General features: G+C 37.4%; 3 protein-coding genes across 4 annotated transcripts; all 3 read right to left on the bottom strand.

Moving 5' to 3' along the window:
* Window positions 1-4,949: 4,949 nt before the first annotated feature.
* LOC108050070 (lipase 1) lies at window positions 4,950-9,056 on the bottom strand. The gene is made up of 3 exons (XM_044459977.1): window positions 8,133-9,056; window positions 7,490-8,032; window positions 4,950-6,136 (listed from the first exon to the last, which is right to left on the bottom strand). Exons 1-3 carry the CDS (start codon window positions 8,259-8,261, stop codon window positions 5,588-5,590), a joined length of 1,221 nt encoding a protein of 406 aa, XP_044315912.1. The 5' UTR covers window positions 8,262-9,056; the 3' UTR covers window positions 4,950-5,587.
* Window positions 9,057-9,922: 866 nt separating this feature from the next.
* Window positions 9,923-11,966, bottom strand: LOC108043869 (lipase 3). Its single transcript, XM_044460087.1, has 4 exons — window positions 11,790-11,966; window positions 11,080-11,257; window positions 10,664-11,025; window positions 9,923-10,602 (listed from the first exon to the last, which is right to left on the bottom strand). Exons 1-4 carry the CDS (start codon window positions 11,925-11,927, stop codon window positions 10,024-10,026), a joined length of 1,257 nt encoding a protein of 418 aa, XP_044316022.1. The 5' UTR covers window positions 11,928-11,966; the 3' UTR covers window positions 9,923-10,023.
* A 321-nt stretch (window positions 11,967-12,287) lies between these two features.
* Window positions 12,288-15,185, bottom strand: LOC108043870 (lipase 3). 2 transcript variants are annotated; one of them, XM_017122686.2, is made up of 4 exons: window positions 14,745-15,185; window positions 13,824-14,001; window positions 13,410-13,765; window positions 12,288-13,001 (listed from the first exon to the last, which is right to left on the bottom strand). In XM_017122686.2, exons 1-4 carry the CDS (start codon window positions 14,955-14,957, stop codon window positions 12,450-12,452), a joined length of 1,299 nt encoding a protein of 432 aa, XP_016978175.2. In that variant the 5' UTR covers window positions 14,958-15,185; the 3' UTR covers window positions 12,288-12,449. The 2 variants fall into 2 exon arrangements, with proteins under 2 accessions (XP_016978175.2, XP_016978174.2); XM_017122685.2 differs by having other exon boundaries at window positions 13,404-13,765; window positions 14,745-15,180.
* Window positions 15,186-15,392: the final 207 nt, after the last annotated feature.

Raw genomic sequence — 15,392 nt, forward strand, 5'->3', positions numbered from 1 at the left:
ATCTCGAATTGCAGCAAATTTTTAATTAGATTTTTTGATTTTTTTTTTTCTGTCATTTTCAGGGCAATTTTTCTGTTTCTACCGCCTGAGGTTCTGTTTTCAGTGTTTTACCAACTGACACCAGCCTTAAATTGGGTTTTCAAGGTTTGGTGAGGGGTAGAATACGTGGACACATTTGTTAACGAGTTAAAGCGAAGATAAAGCGGAAGTTATGAGCCATGACAAATCGTTCGATGTTCATTTTCTAAATTACGAAAAGTGGTGTTTTTATTTCTTTCTGTGGTTTTCAGTTGCAGGATGCCGTCGTTTTGTTTTTACTATCCACATTTCATCCAAGAACTTGAAAAAACTTTTTGATTGTTTTATAAGAATTTTTCCTAATTTAACATTCTTAAAAACATTTTGCTTTAACTTTCAAGTGAAAAAAAGATAAGTATTTCAACATTTGCAATTAAATTAATTAAAATGCCATATCATTCGGCAATATAAAAGCTTATCCTTTGTATATGGAACCAAAAAAAACTTAACCGCATGGTACAACCCAAAACAGCTGCTCAAAGTTCTTCCCCAAACCTCAAAATAAACAAAAACTGAGCACATATAATTAAATACGTTCCGAGTATTCAATTGCGGGGGAGTAGAAACAGGAAAAGCCAAGGCAAATCTCACATCTGGAGTCGTCCATGGTGGAAACTTCATTGCAATTATGAAATTTTAGACATTTTGATGTAATGCAACATGTAAAGCTCCCCTTATATCCTCACATCCTTTGTTGTCCGAAAAACGTTGGCCACAAAAGTTGTTTGGCTAGAAAAACATGAGACGAGTGTCTACGATATGGGAATACTGAAAGCGCAGTGAACACAATTCAAATGTTCGTAGTCGGGGATGTTTTTGGTGGCTTCGTGCTCAACTAATTTGGTTGAAAATCAAATTGCGCATTTGATTATGAAATCAGATACTTTTTGGGTGAGCGAATTTAGCTGGGGCTGCCCATCTGCAGTTTTGACTGGCAAACGTTAATTAAAACTCGTTAATTGGATTGTTTTTTCCAGTCCCACAATTATTAAGGCTTTAAAAAGGTGTCTCCCACAAATAAATTTGATATCAAATAACTTTTCAACCATATCATTACTCTGAGCTTAACTGCAAATTCCAATAAACCATAAAACTCAATTTAATGGTTATAAATTCACTTTTATTTCCAATAGTAATTGAAAGTGCATTTTCCCACCAACCCACTAAACTGCACATCCCACGGCAACAGCAAACAATGGATGAGCTCTGATGGTCCAAAGAAGAACCACATAGCATCAATTATAAATGCACTCGATAAATTATTTCCAAGTATTAACTTGGCTTTCAGGCACTTCAACAGCAGCTGCACAGGTGGAAGGGAATTTGTACACATAAGTACCTTTCATGGCTAGATGTGTATTTACAAAAATTATTTTAGTTTACTTTAGTTTGCAGCTAGTTTGCCAAGGAAAACTAAACCGAAGAATGTGCTTCTTCGTTCTACTTGAGCTCTGTTTTTCATTTTGTTTTCCATGCAGTGTGTGTGTGTGTGTTAGTTGGTGTTGGTGTTAAGCACTTCCGGTTGGCTGCTTGACTGCTCGACTGCTCACCTGACATGCGTTTCCCACCAACTGGCAGAAGGATTCCATGGGAAAACCTCTGTGGCTTCGACCTGCACTTGCACCTCATGGCTTCGGACAGATCCCAATACCACTCCACACGTACTGGTTTGATTTTTCATTAAGTTTTCAGGGGAACAGCTCCCCCATAAGTCACTTCTTTCTTGGCATTCTTTTCACCGGGTATCGTTAGTAAAAATTATTTTCAATTAGCTAGCTACATAACTGCTGGAAAAAACGTTAAAATGAATGGACCACTGTTTTTGGTTTTGTTTTTCCGATTCTCGAACTCTGCTCTGCTATTTCCACTTTCCTTATTGGTTTAATAATGCAAGGAAATCGGGAGCAGATGGAAGATGTGATGGGAAACACATCTCTAATTGATTTAACGAATATGACAGCTTGGTTCAGCGATTAATTTAGGTTGATTAAGACTAGCATTTAATAACTATTTTAATTATGAAATGGATACTATTACAAAATGGATACTATTGATAAGCTTAGTTTAGTTTTAACCCAATTGACCTGCCAGAATAACACTCTAAATGTTATTTTAGCAAATTATACGCACGTACATATGAAAACAAGGCAATCTAATATTTATTTTTTGTGACAGCTAATAATTGCAAAGTCTGAATCGATTTACACGTTTGCCAAAAGTATTAATTAAGTTTTTTACTGACTGACGGTTAAATAATGAATGTGAATTCATTTAAATATTAATCCTTATTTAAGGCAACCCAAAATATATATGCATTTAGTGCGAGGCTAACTCTTAATTTAACATTGTACCAAAATCTAAATTTAATTGTAGTTGAAAGTTGTTTACTTGCACTGAGCTCACAATTTTCCTCTAATTTCAGAAGTCTGACCCCCGAAAGTAGACAACGCTCTAGGCATATCCCGTTGTTGCAGCTGACAAGCCAACGAGTTTGAGGCTTTTTCTGGTGTAGTTCCCCTTGTTGTTAGTTTCCCCAAACAATCGGAAAACAATGCTGTGGGCGTGGCCACGCCCCCTTCAAAACCACAGCAGCTGGTCCTTGACCTAAGCCTGGGAAAAGAGAAAAGAAAGCCAAACACTCAAACTTTACCCATTTGCCTATTCAAATGCAAATCGGTGCGCAAATCTTCAAATGACTTCGATTGGTTTTCTGGCCTCGGCCATTGTTTCTGGCGGCGATCCTGGACAAAGGACTTGCCTTACTCTGGACTCTTCTAATCGGACTCCGGACCAACATGTAAATGCATTAAACAATGGTGGCCACAGAATTTTAACGAATTTCCCAAGCCAAATTGACAATTTAATTTGCTGCTGAGCGCTGTTCTCAGTGTCAAGTTCCCGGCTCTCTGTTTTCGAAACTTTATGAGGCCAAGTCCCATTTGCATTTCTGTGAGAACTCGATTTCCGCTCGGTCAAGTGACATGATTGATACTCCCGGGCGCCAGGAGACGGGCGTCTGAATGATTCCAGGGGATTGGAATAGGGATTGGGATTGGGGCTGTCCTTGTCCCGCCTGTTGCCTGCGGGCGTAAAAACAACACCCGGGGCTTTGACATCTCCGGACATTTCCACCAGGCGGTGGCGACACACGGGCGGAGTCCACAGACGGACACATGGACACGTAGGAGACCCAGACGACGGGACCGGAGAACAATGCATTAAAGGGGTGTAGGGCGGAGCATCACATCAAGTAGCCGACACGTTGCAGCTTACAAAGTTGTGTAAAATGATTCTTGTTCTCCCAGTGATGACATTTAACAGCTCATAAGCTGGTGAATGGGTTAGTCGATAGGAAAATTCCTGGAATTTAAGTAGGATTTGGAAGGGGGAACATTAAGATGAGGAGGAAAATGAAAAATGGCGCATTAATAAAAATACCATATTAGTGATATTTGTTTGGACTGTTGCCCATTACTTTACTTTGTGTTTTAAAATATACACCAAGAAACAAGCTTACTTAAACCTGCTCTATATCATAAAAATAAATAATTAGTAATCATACATATTTTGTTTTAAGATTCCAAGACAAAGCTAATAGTCGAGTAAAAAATTAAGTCATAAAACTTTAACTTAAAATTTTTTTTTTACACAATAACTATTATGATCATTAGTATATTGTGCAATTAAATAATATAACAGATGTGCATTCGATTAATATATCTTAGCATAGAAATATTCATATTTCGCAAATAATTACGATTAATTACCTCAGTGTAAAGACTTATCGCTCACGCCACCATCTCAAAGTTGGCCGGTTTGATTTTCACTTTAAAATGATTTCCAAAATAAACCTCGCTTTTGTGCAATCAACCCGTATTTTATATATTTGTGAGCAGATTGTTCGGCCTTTATTTTAGAAATTGAAACTTGTGGCAGCCACGTCCTATGTGGCACAATATCAAATGCTTTTGTTTGTTCTACTGGTTTCGGACTCAGGCTGCAAACAATTAAGTTTGCATCTATAGAGTGACACTTTTATTTTCTTGTGGTTTCCAGGCACACCCGAAAAAAGAAACTCACACATATATGCACGCAGTGTCAGTGGCAATTTCAGTTTTTTGGCAACTGCACAGAACTGGAGGGGAGTTCCCCTACTTCCAAGTGTCAGATGCAATGGAGTTTTAAATAAAATGTACTTGCAATAAATTTCCGCCAGTCCTATGGAAATATATTATACGCATATGCTGGCAGCTCCTCCTGTTTTTTGGCAAGCCACAAGCCTCATGTCCGATTTAAATATTTAATCTGATTTCATGTTTCAATGCGTTTCATGGTAATTTACAATAAGTCTGCCGTTGAGTGAGACAGTAAGCAAACTAGCAACAGCATTTCAAATATATTGGCAAGAACCTTTACATCCCTAAAACATATTCAAGATAAGCTCTGCAGTTTAATTGGACACAAATTATTATTTTAAACAATCTGCCGGACTTAAGACAAGCTTGTGTTTGGCCAACATATTTCAATAAAGTAAAGTATTTAGACCACGTGAGTTGCATAATTGCAGCTTATGAAGTCTCGTAATGATGCTAGAGCTAACACAAAACGAAGCAAGCAATTCAAATTCCATTTAAATAGTAAAATTTGTCTGTATCCACAAGAATTTAATTGAATAAAAATACATTTCTACTATTTATCCTTTTATATAAAAAGATTAATTAATAACTTCAATTCAACATGTATTGATTAATATTTTATTTATAGAATATCAGTTTCATTTGAACTATAGGTACTTAATATTTTAACGCAATGATGAGTAAGTACAATTTTAAATACAGCATTTCATTTTAAAAACATTAAAAAATTACCACAAAATATTTATTTAAACTGTATATACAAATGTTTATGTTGTTACAAGAGATACTTAACATTTTAATCGTTATTTAAGATTGTTTAACAAATTGACTATTATATAGAACACATAACTTTGATGTTTAATTACTTTAATTTAGTTAGCTATTTTTTCAATTAAAAAATAGTACTGAGCTTAACCCGTGGTTTAGTAAATGTACTTTTATTTACTTTTTTATACAACACCTTTACTTATGATAATTAAGATACCTTTACCGGAAAATGTATAAAACGACCTTCTGTAAATTAAACTTTAACATTGTAAGTGTGTATTTGTAAACCGAAAAAGCGTTTTTCTTTGTAATTTGTTAAAGGAGGCTACAAAGAACGAGAGTCATTCCCCAATAAATAAAATATAATCGTGACCATCACCAAAAACTTCTGTTAATTTTAAAGTCAAAAACATATTGACATTTATCGCTGCTGTTATGTTTTTCCCTGTTATGATTGTTACTCTTTTTAGTCCCTACGTTTTATAGCCATTAAATTGGCTGATTAACGTATAAATAAAATATATGTTATATAAAAAAAAAAAAATTTGTTCAAACATAAATTTGGTTTTGTTTTTGGCACACTCTAATATTTGTTGATAGTCAATCTACAATTCGTCACTTTCCACTTGCCGCATGACTTCCAGCACTCGATCGTAGAGCATGGTTTTCACATCATTCGCCCAAATAAAGTCGATGTGGTTGAATTTGGGAGCCGGGATCAGGTAGTCGTGCACCACGTTTGGCAGATTGTCTCTTAATCGTACTACATCTATGTCGGAGGTCAGTCGATCGTTTTTGCTGTAGTACAGTGCCACCTTGCAGTCCACATTAGCCACATTGTACTGTGGCGGAGTGTCGGCGCCGTGTCTTCTTCGATTCTCCCAGGCGTTGTCGTAGTCGTACTTGAAGAACCCTCCGCTGTGGATCTGTTGGCCATAGTGCACCACGGACTTGAGTGAAGATCCCGAGAATGCGTGTCCCGTGAAAAGCGGGACGAGGCTGGTATTAAACTGTTGGTTATCCACGCCCATTAATTCCTGGATGAAGTAGGCGCACGTGTTCTGGAATGCAAAGCTGCAGATCTGGTGGTAAAGTCGTCGCCACACTTCGTTCTCGACAGGGAATTCGTAGAGCCCAAACGATCTAGCCAGAAACTGAAAGACAAGAAGGAGAATATGTGATCATTCTAATAAAATCTATTGATTGCAAAACATAATAATAACGCTCTAATCAGCTGGAATCATTCCATTACTATAAGATACCCGTTACTCTGTTAACTAATTCCAAAATAAATATGTTCCTAACAGAGCAATTCTATTGGTGCGGCAACAGAAAAGGATGTAGCGCCATCTGGCGGAAAGTCGTCATTGACTAGGGTACAACTTAAATTTTTAATAACTTCTGATATATTTATTTAATTTGGAAATCTTCGTTGCGCCGATAAATATTGACCAAAGAAATATATAGCGAACAAAAACTTATTTCTACCATTTCAACAGAAATTCGCAGGTTTATTTTGTTTAGATAGCATGTTTAGATAGTCAGTAAATCGACTCGGCTAGGTCCTGATTCTTTTTTTTTTTTTTCGCGCGGAGTCCCACGGCCTACTTACCCGCCCAACCGACCGAGGGGCGCAGCCGTGTATCGTACGGCACGATTCGCGATAGGATATACGCGAGATAGGAAAATAAAGGTAAAGGTCCGGGGAAAAAAGTAATAGTTAGATCAATCTTGTGCCAATGAAGCAAGTATTAATCGTTTTAGGAGCGGCAGAGAGTCAAGATTTGATATTACAGGAAAAAGTCTATTATAGTCAGAACATAATACTCTGAAAGGCTCATGCAAGGCATAGTTAGATCTACAATGATTTAAAATTAGGGGAATATAATTTCTAGTTAATCTACTTGGCACAGAAAGTTTAGCCGACTTAACAAGTCGGGGCAGTCAATATCACCATGTATAAGGTTATAAATAAAGATAGTACCAAGCATCGTTCTACGGTTGGCTAGGGATGGTAAATTAATCAAAAGAAGTCTACTAGAATAAGAAGGTAAGATAAGATTTGCATCCCAGTTTAGGCGCCGTAAAGCAAAAAGAAGGAAGTTTTTTTGTACAGATTCAATACGACCAATATGTATTCCGTATTGTGGACTCCAGACGGGAGACCCATACTCCAGAATCGGACGGACTAGCGAAATAAATAAAGTTTTAGTCAAATAAGGATCATCGAATTCTTTTGACCACCTTTTAATAAATCCAAGCACTCCTCTGACTTTATTAACCATGGACGAAATGTGATTAGAAAATTTTAGTTTAGGGTCCAAGAGAACGGCAAGATCGTTTACAAGAGTTATTCTATCCAATTCAGAACTTTATAGGCTAAAAAACACTTCGTTCTACCTGTAACATATGTACTTCTCAACGATATATCAATATAAACTTTTACTTTGCAAGTATCGGGTGTAATAAAAAATTAGTTTGCGAACATCTTTAAACTTTAAACTTACAGCTAGGGGTCTCATGTATTTGACGAAAGTCAGTAAAATGGGTGAATCGATGTAGTCCCAATAGGCCACCGGAGCCAGGGCCTGCATCAGTTTGATTTTCTTCATGTAAGCGGGTCGCTCACTTCCCATCACAAAAAAGGATGTGGTGCCCTGCGAATGGCCGACATAGTGGACCTGTTCGAAGCCCTTGCTCCTCGCCAGGACATAATCGATGGCAGCTGGAAGATCGTACATCCCGAGCTCATGGAAGGAGAAGTCCCAGAACTGCGGTTGGTATCGGTGGAATCGCTTGTGCTTGCGCGAATACCGATTGCCTCGGGTATTCAGCAGCCAAATGTCGTATCCTAAATCGCTCAGCAGGAAGCCCAGGGACTTCTCTGGTCCCAAGATCACAAATGCAATGGAACTGTCCAGCAGGCCGTGGACCATTAACACGGGTTGACCACCAGGCTTGGGAATGCGATGAGCCGTAAGGACAAAGCCATCCTTTGCTTGAATCTTGTGCGTTTCCGCCGGATAGCCATACTTCTTAATTAGATCCGGCTGGGAAATTCAAATATTTTTTTGATACATTTAATCATAAGAAATTTTTAATTTCTTAATTTCACTTTTTAAATCCTTGTGATTGGATATATTATCTTACCGTGATCAGATTGGCATCCTCCAAAATATTTTTATCTACCTTAATTAAGTCGCAAAAAACAATATCACAATAAAAGTTAAGACAGATCAAGGTGCCACACAGGTACTTTAAATTACAGCTTCTAAACATGTTGCTCTCCTATAACTTTGCCTCGATCAGAGCAATTTGCAACATGCACTATGAAGAGTACAGAATTAAATTAAACAAGCAAAATTGGCCAATCAAGTGCTTAAGGCGAGATCTGTTTCTGTTAATAGTGCATGTAGGAAATTGTTTTAAATTACAGATAATTGTAATGTTTCCTTGTTTTAATCATTGTTATTTCTTTAGCCAATGTCGCTAGGAGTTTTCACCAGTTTTTTTATTTCCTAACAATCAAAACTTATGTTATATGCGGATAAGATAACACATAAAGTTATTAGGCAGTTTGTAATTAAATAATTTAATATACAGTAAAACTTATTTCAATAACAAATTGATACTTATTATGCACTTCATTGTTTAAAGTCGATACACATTTATAAATTTTTATTAATATTTATTGTTCATCACGTCCCTTTTTATTTTTCCGAAAACATCGTTTTAGGTGTAATTGCCAATTTATAATATAACATTAAGCTTTCTTTGCGAGTTACTGATCTCTTGGCTGTTGTAGAATAATTTTACTCAATTCTTTATTACGAAGTAGGTTCCTCAATTTTTTCTTTCTGATTAATTTTATATTCTAATTTCCATAAACTTTATTATTTTTGTTCAATATTATTCCCTTTTTCAATTCATTGGTTATTTTATTTCGTTTTTTCAAAATTTATTAAGTATAAAATACTGCATTTAATAAATGGTGTTAGCCTAAGTCCTTCGGACTATCCGTTTTGATACCATTTTTTGTATAAAACTTTAATTTCACATATTTTATTTATTACATTTCCCAAAAAATTATGATTCCCGATTTTATTAAAAGTAATATTTAATCAATTAATTATTTTTCAGATTGTTTCTTTATATATATTTGTATATTTGTATATTTTGACATCCTTTTTAAAATATTTAAGTCCGGCGCCAGATTACAACATTTTACAATGCTTCTAAAGTCGTAAAAATTTTATTGTATTACTACTCCCGTTGCGCGATCAATTGCCACTGAGCACTGGAATTTAGTCGTGTGCCTTTTTTGATCCGATCAGCTAATTTTAGTTGGCGAAGCTAGTTAAGCCCCTCCCCTCCTTGACCTGATCGCATCTCACGTGAATCAGGGCAATCAATATGCATAAAATAGCAATTTCTCATTGTTTAGAATATATTAAACGAGTTTGGTGCGAGTGGAAATGGATGTGGAAATAGCATTAAGGCGGCAATTGATTGAGGTCGTGTAATGTGTGAAAGCTGAAAAGCGCATTGCTAAATTGATAAATCACATAATTGTTAATTATTTGTAGAACTTAAATTTAATAGTGTTTGAAGCGAAACCTGTTATTTAGCTAACATGATAAATATATACAAATAAGGCCATCAATTGTGTTCAATGAAAGTCACTTTTTAAACGCGAACAGAAAATAAATAAATAAAAAGAAACAAGCAATTTAACAAATTGAAATTACTTGCGTAAAACTAATTCACATTTTGTTTTTTATTTAGTATTTATTCTGATATTGCTTAATATTTAGACTAAGTTGATTTCGATTTGACTGGGATTCAATTTAAATCGTTTCAATGTTTTTGAGCTGCAGTGTCTTGGCAACTATTTCGTGTTTTGTCTATTAATTAAATTAAAAAAAAAACAGTTATTTTAATAGGTAGATTTATTTATCATTATTATTCCTAAACGTGATAACTGTTACTATCCCTCAACCTAACAAATTTTAAGTAGACCCATTTTTCCAACAAACCAAATCTAGATAAAAATATAATCAGAATAATCGTCGTATACGGGGTATGGTTCCTGACTTTTCATAACTTGAATCATTCTGTCCCAGAGAAGTGTCTTGGCATCGATGCCCCAGATCAGGTCCAAGTGGTTAAAGTCCTTATTTGGAACGACATATTTGTCCACAACATAGGGCAGTCTCTGGTAAAGTAGTTCCACATCCTCCGGCGGAGCCAGCCAGTCGTTGTTGCCGTAATATAGAGCCACCTTGGTTCTAACATTCTCGAGTTTGTAGGAAGGTGGCCTGAGACTTCCGTAGTACAGGAGGTTCCACAATCCGTAGTCGAAGAGCTGGAACTTGCGGGAGTTCCTCAGCTGTCCGAAGTGGTGCATCTGCTTGGTGGAGGCTCCTGCCGGCGTGTGACCCACCAGGATCGGAATCATCGTCTCGTTCAGCTGCTCCCTGTTGAATCCGAAAATTATGAAGAGTAGGTTCTGGCAGATATGGTTGGAAATGGTCGTGTCGTGGCAGACAATTCTCTTGAATGTGTTTATCACATTGTTACTGGGCAGGAACTCATTAAATCCAGCCGTTCTAAGTAAGAACTGAAAGCGACAGGGGATTGAATGTGTATTTTATTTTCCTTAATAAAATGTTTTGACTTACGGCCACTGCTGCATCCCGAGCGGCTATAAAGTTCACAATGGGACTGCGACAGTGGGTGAGGAAGGCCACTGGCGCCAAAGCCTGCATCATCAGGATCTTGTCCATATACTCGGGCTTCTCACTGGCCAGGACCCAAAATATCACCGCTCCCTGGGAGTGGCCCACATAGTGCAGCTGACTGAATCCGGTTTGCATCAGCACGAAGTCAATTGAGGTGGGCAGATCATACAAGCCCATCTCATGGAACGAAAAGTTCCAAAACTCCGAGTCAAGCGTGGAGTAACGCACATGTTTCTTCGAGTAGGTATTCCCCCGCACATTGGTCATCCAGACATCGTAGCCCTGTTCGTATAGCAAGTACCCTTCGAGAGAGATACATTAATATCATTTTAATTAAAGGTAAGTACTAATCGTACCCAGGGACTTTGTTGGCCCCATCATCACCCAAGTGGCGGAGCTGTCCAGCAGTCCGTGCACCATCAGAACGGGGATCGCTCCAGGACGGGCGATCCTAACCATACCCAGTATATATCCATCCTCGGTCTGCACTGTGTAATTCTCAGCTGGATATCCATATTTACTAATCAGTTGGAACTGGGGAGAGAATTAAATGTAGAATTAACCAGTAGGGCGGATCTCTTTATAAAGATAAGCTTTTAGATTCAGACTCTGAAGTTGTTCTGTACACCTATTATTAGGAACACACGAGTTTCGAAAAGCGTGGCAAATTACCGAGTATATCGACCTCTATAAAAAGGCTATAATCTCTGAAATATTCACGCCCATACATTTAAAATTACCTCTATTTACCTTAGAGGTGTTTCATTTTCCGTTTGAGTCACTTTGTATCTACATTGAGCTGGTCTTTTTTACAAGAGTATATTACAAAATATAAAGAACTCGTCTAAATACCAATAACAAAACAGCAATTGATACATTTAGTATTTAGAAATCTTGAAGGGAATGTTCTCGCAGTTTTTTTTTAACAATTCCGATTTAGACCACTGAGTTGGCATTTTGAATATGATGTTAAAAACCATTTAATTAAATGAAAATCTCAATTGCTTTATTTATATATAATTGTTAATGTTAATCGTAGGGTCTGTAAATAATATTTCGAGCTTACCGTATCTAATTCCGCATCTTCAAGAACGTTTGGAGGAATAACTAGTTGAAAAGGGTTAAAATTGGCATTGGTTTTCGGCTGAAAGAAGATTAGAAAAAGGCCCACTATGAAAAAGTTCTTAGTCGACACTAACGACATTTTAAGTTTTTGATTTTTTAAGAAGACAGCTCTTTTAGTCCGATCTATATAAGTTCCAAGTGATAACTGAAGTAAGTCAACTTTCGAATGCACAAAATAGTGTTTGTAAGCGATACAAATTAGACACATAAACCTTTGAATCCAATTTAAATATTCTGCTCGTGTCAATATGTAAATTCTTTTACACAAATAAAACCACATTAAAAAATGTATTGGTCAGTTAAACGTCCACAGTGGTGAATTTAAACAGGATACAAAATAGCACATTTTTTTATTAATAATTCTTTTGTGGAAATCCTTTAATGGGTCCTTATAAAATCGTATTATTATTTCAAAAAAATTAATTGTATGGGCATTACATTTTAAGTAATAGTATTGTATTTGTATTGTATTTTATTGTATTTCTTCATTGGAACCTCTCTTTAATTTCTACAACATAATAAATACCTATCTATAAATCGCACTAACGCATAACATACTGTGAATAATTAAATTAAAACTATTTTGTTATATTATACCCCTTTAGATAATAGAATTCTCATGATTTCTCATGTTCTCCAACATTCGGTCCCACAGCAGTTCCCTGGCATCGATGCCCCAGATGAAATCTAGGTGGTTGAACTCCTTGTCTTCCACCAGATACTTTTCCACCACATTGGGCAGTTCCCTGTGCAGCATTTCCACATCCTCCGGTGGGGCCAGCCAGTCGTTTTGTCCGTAGTACAGGGCCACCTTGGCCCTGACATTCTCCAGTTGGTAATTGGGCGGCTCGATGGTGCCGTAACGCCAGTGGTTCCTCAGCCATCCATAGTCGTACTGCCGGAAGGCCCCCGACCTGTTCAGCTGCCCGAAGTGCTGCATCTGCTTGGTGGAAGCTCCGGCCGGAGAATGACCCACGATCACCGGGAGCATCGTCTCGTTCAGCTGGAGCTTGTCGAATCCGGTGGTCAGGAAGATGACGTTCGAACAGATCTCCTTCGTGATGGTCGTCTCGTCGCAAATGATCCGATTGAGCATGCTGATGAACTCATTCTTCGGCAGAAACTCGTGCACGCCAATCATCTTGAGAACCAACTAAAGTGGAAAGGAACTATTTGAGTATTAAGAAATTCAAAGGAGAGAATAGGGAAAAAGATGTTTTGAATTGGATATAATCGGGGAAAATTGCAAAAATCAATTTACCCCTTAATTTCTTTTATTTTTGTTAAATTTAGTTCGGTTAATTTTAGTTTAAAGGAACAGCTTTTTTATCTTCTGATTGATTTTTGACATTGACTATTTCGTATAATTACTTTTAAACCCTACTATACAACTCTTTTAGTGTGTATTAATAGGATTAGTCAGCACAAATGATTGGTACACTTTATGTCCAAAGGTGTAACCCATTTCATAACCATTCACATAACTATATTAAACCTATATCCAATGCAATAACTCTCTTTAACAGGATGGGATTGATAGGATGGGGTAACTTACGCTCACCGAAAGGTGCCACTCGGCCAGGAAGTTGACCACAGGACTCCGGCAGTGCTTTAGGTAGGCCACTGGGGCTAAGGCCTGCATCAGGACGATCTTGTCCATATATTCGGGTCGCTCACTGGCCATGATCCAGAACACCACCGTGCCCTGGGAATGGCCGATGTAGTGCAGCTGACTGACCTCCGTGGCGTTCAGTATATAGTCAATGGTGCTGGGGATATCGTGCTTGCCCATCTCGTGGAAGGTGAAGTCCCAGAACTTGGCGTGGTGGGTGCTATACTTCACGTGCTTCCTCGAGTATGTGTTGCCCCGCACATTGGCCATCCAGACGTCGTAGCCCTGATCGTAGAGCAGGTAACCTTTGAAACAAAACAACACAATCAGTGTGGACCATTAAGAGATAGCCTCTGAACTCACCAAGTCCCTTGTTGGGTCCCATCATCACCCAAGTGGCTGAGCTATCCAGTAGTCCGTGTACGAGGAGCACTGGAGTTGCTCCAGGACGAGCGATCCTGTGCAGGGTGAGTATATAGCCATCGTCCGTCTCCACGGTATGATTCTCCGCCGGGTAGCCATATTTTTTAATAAGACTGTACTATAATTTTAATGATATCAGAGATATAGTTATCAGAATCTTTAGTTAATAATCTATTAATATATTTATGAAGCCATAATATTGCTTAACTAATTATAATTTGACAGAAATTGAATTTTATATTCAAGTTATAAATTAAAAACAAGTTTTTTCTCATTTTATTGTCGCTTGCAATGACTTTTATGACACTGAGCCGTTTAATCAGTTTGATCTCGTCACGTTCGAATAAATTGATTTCGATCGATCTATTTGAATTAAATATATGAACACGTACTGAACTGTTTTATGTGTTATGAGCTAGGATTTTAATAATCAGTAACATTTGTGATCTTTGACACAATTTTTTTCATTATTAAATGTGTTATCTTTTCTCAGAAAAAATATTTTTTATATTAATTTATGGCAAGTCTCCTAATGCTTTTTTGCAACCCAAAAATAAATAAATTATAGCTATAATAACAATTATCAATCAGTTAATAAATTTCACTTAATACTTTCCATTAAGAAATAATTACGTCTATAATGATGTTTTCTTATTTATTAATTAGGAAAACAGAATAAAAAGTTTTTTTGCAAATGTACAAAAACGATGACCAAATATGTCAAGGGATTTAGAGGTAAACACCTATCATTTAAAATATTTAGTCTTTTAATTTGTATTATAATTACTAGCTTGTTCTAGTTTTCTCGTTACTAAATTTGCAAATGTATTGACTTAGTAGTCATTGCATATTTCAACTTACAGTATTCAAATGTGAATCCTCCTGTATATTGGGATCCACGTCGTTTTCGATCCGCAGATTGCTGTCCACGGCTACTGAGCGACCCAAAAAGCTGGGCGACTTGAAGTTCACATTAAAGAGTGTGATGTTTCCAAACGACAGAGATAAACCCTCTGCGATTCCCGACTGCAGTAGGCACAGACTTAGGGTCGCCACAAGCAAATTTGCAGTCATTTCACCAATTTTACGGCTAAGTCCAATGGGTATAATTTATATATATATTGTATAATGAGTATAGGGTCTAGCTCTGTGGATGCGATCGGTGCGAGGCACAATTGTTGACTGATGACAGTCCCGATTGGCGGCAACAAAGAAACCTTCTGTGAGCGCGAGATATTCGACACTTCCCCAGTCGACTATATTCGAATAATCAGCACTCGTCGTCCGTCCACGTATAATACTTTCGATTGAATTGAATCACTGGGGCACACAATGTTAGTTAAGCCCGCCGATAACCTGCCTGCCTTCGTCACTAGCCGTTGCCTGATAAGCGGAGGGTCCGGCTCGGAATGGTCTTGACTTTGGATCCACTTACGCACGAGATGTCAAAGCCGGCGGCCCCCAGCGGCAACTGAAGATGTTTTGTCGTTATTCCAACCAGTCCGCCTG

The sequence above is a fragment of the Drosophila rhopaloa genome, unplaced genomic scaffold, assembly GCF_018152115.1.
Source record: "Drosophila rhopaloa isolate 14029-0021.01 unplaced genomic scaffold, ASM1815211v1 contig_2, whole genome shotgun sequence".
NCBI lineage: Eukaryota > Metazoa > Arthropoda > Insecta > Diptera > Drosophilidae > Drosophila > Drosophila rhopaloa.

Coding starts and splice junctions, on each gene's coding strand:
- LOC108050070 (XM_044459977.1), bottom strand. CDS start 8,261: ATGTTTAGAAGCTGTAATTTAAAGTACCTGTGTGGCACCTTGATCTGT. Junction 8,033..8,132: donor AGGATGCCAATCTGATCACG/GTAAGATAATAT, acceptor TGAATTTCCCAG/CCGGATCTAATTAAGAAGTA. Junction 6,137..7,489: donor AATACATGAGACCCCTAGCT/GTAAGTTTAAAG, acceptor CTTGTCTTTCAG/TTTCTGGCTAGATCGTTTGG.
- LOC108043869 (XM_044460087.1), bottom strand. CDS start 11,927: ATGTCGTTAGTGTCGACTAAGAACTTTTTCATAGTGGGCCTTTTTCTA. Junction 11,258..11,789: donor AAGATGCGGAATTAGATACG/GTAAGCTCGAAA, acceptor TTCTCTCCCCAG/TTCCAACTGATTAGTAAATA. Junction 10,603..10,663: donor CTCGGGATGCAGCAGTGGCC/GTAAGTCAAAAC, acceptor TGTCGCTTTCAG/TTCTTACTTAGAACGGCTGG.
- LOC108043870 (XM_017122685.2), bottom strand. CDS start 14,957: ATGACTGCAAATTTGCTTGTGGCGACCCTAAGTCTGTGCCTACTGCAG. Junction 14,002..14,744: donor AGGATTCACATTTGAATACT/GTAAGTTGAAAT, acceptor TTAAAATTATAG/TACAGTCTTATTAAAAAATA. Junction 13,002..13,403: donor AGTGGCACCTTTCGGTGAGC/GTAAGTTACCCC, acceptor TTTCCACTTTAG/TTGGTTCTCAAGATGATTGG.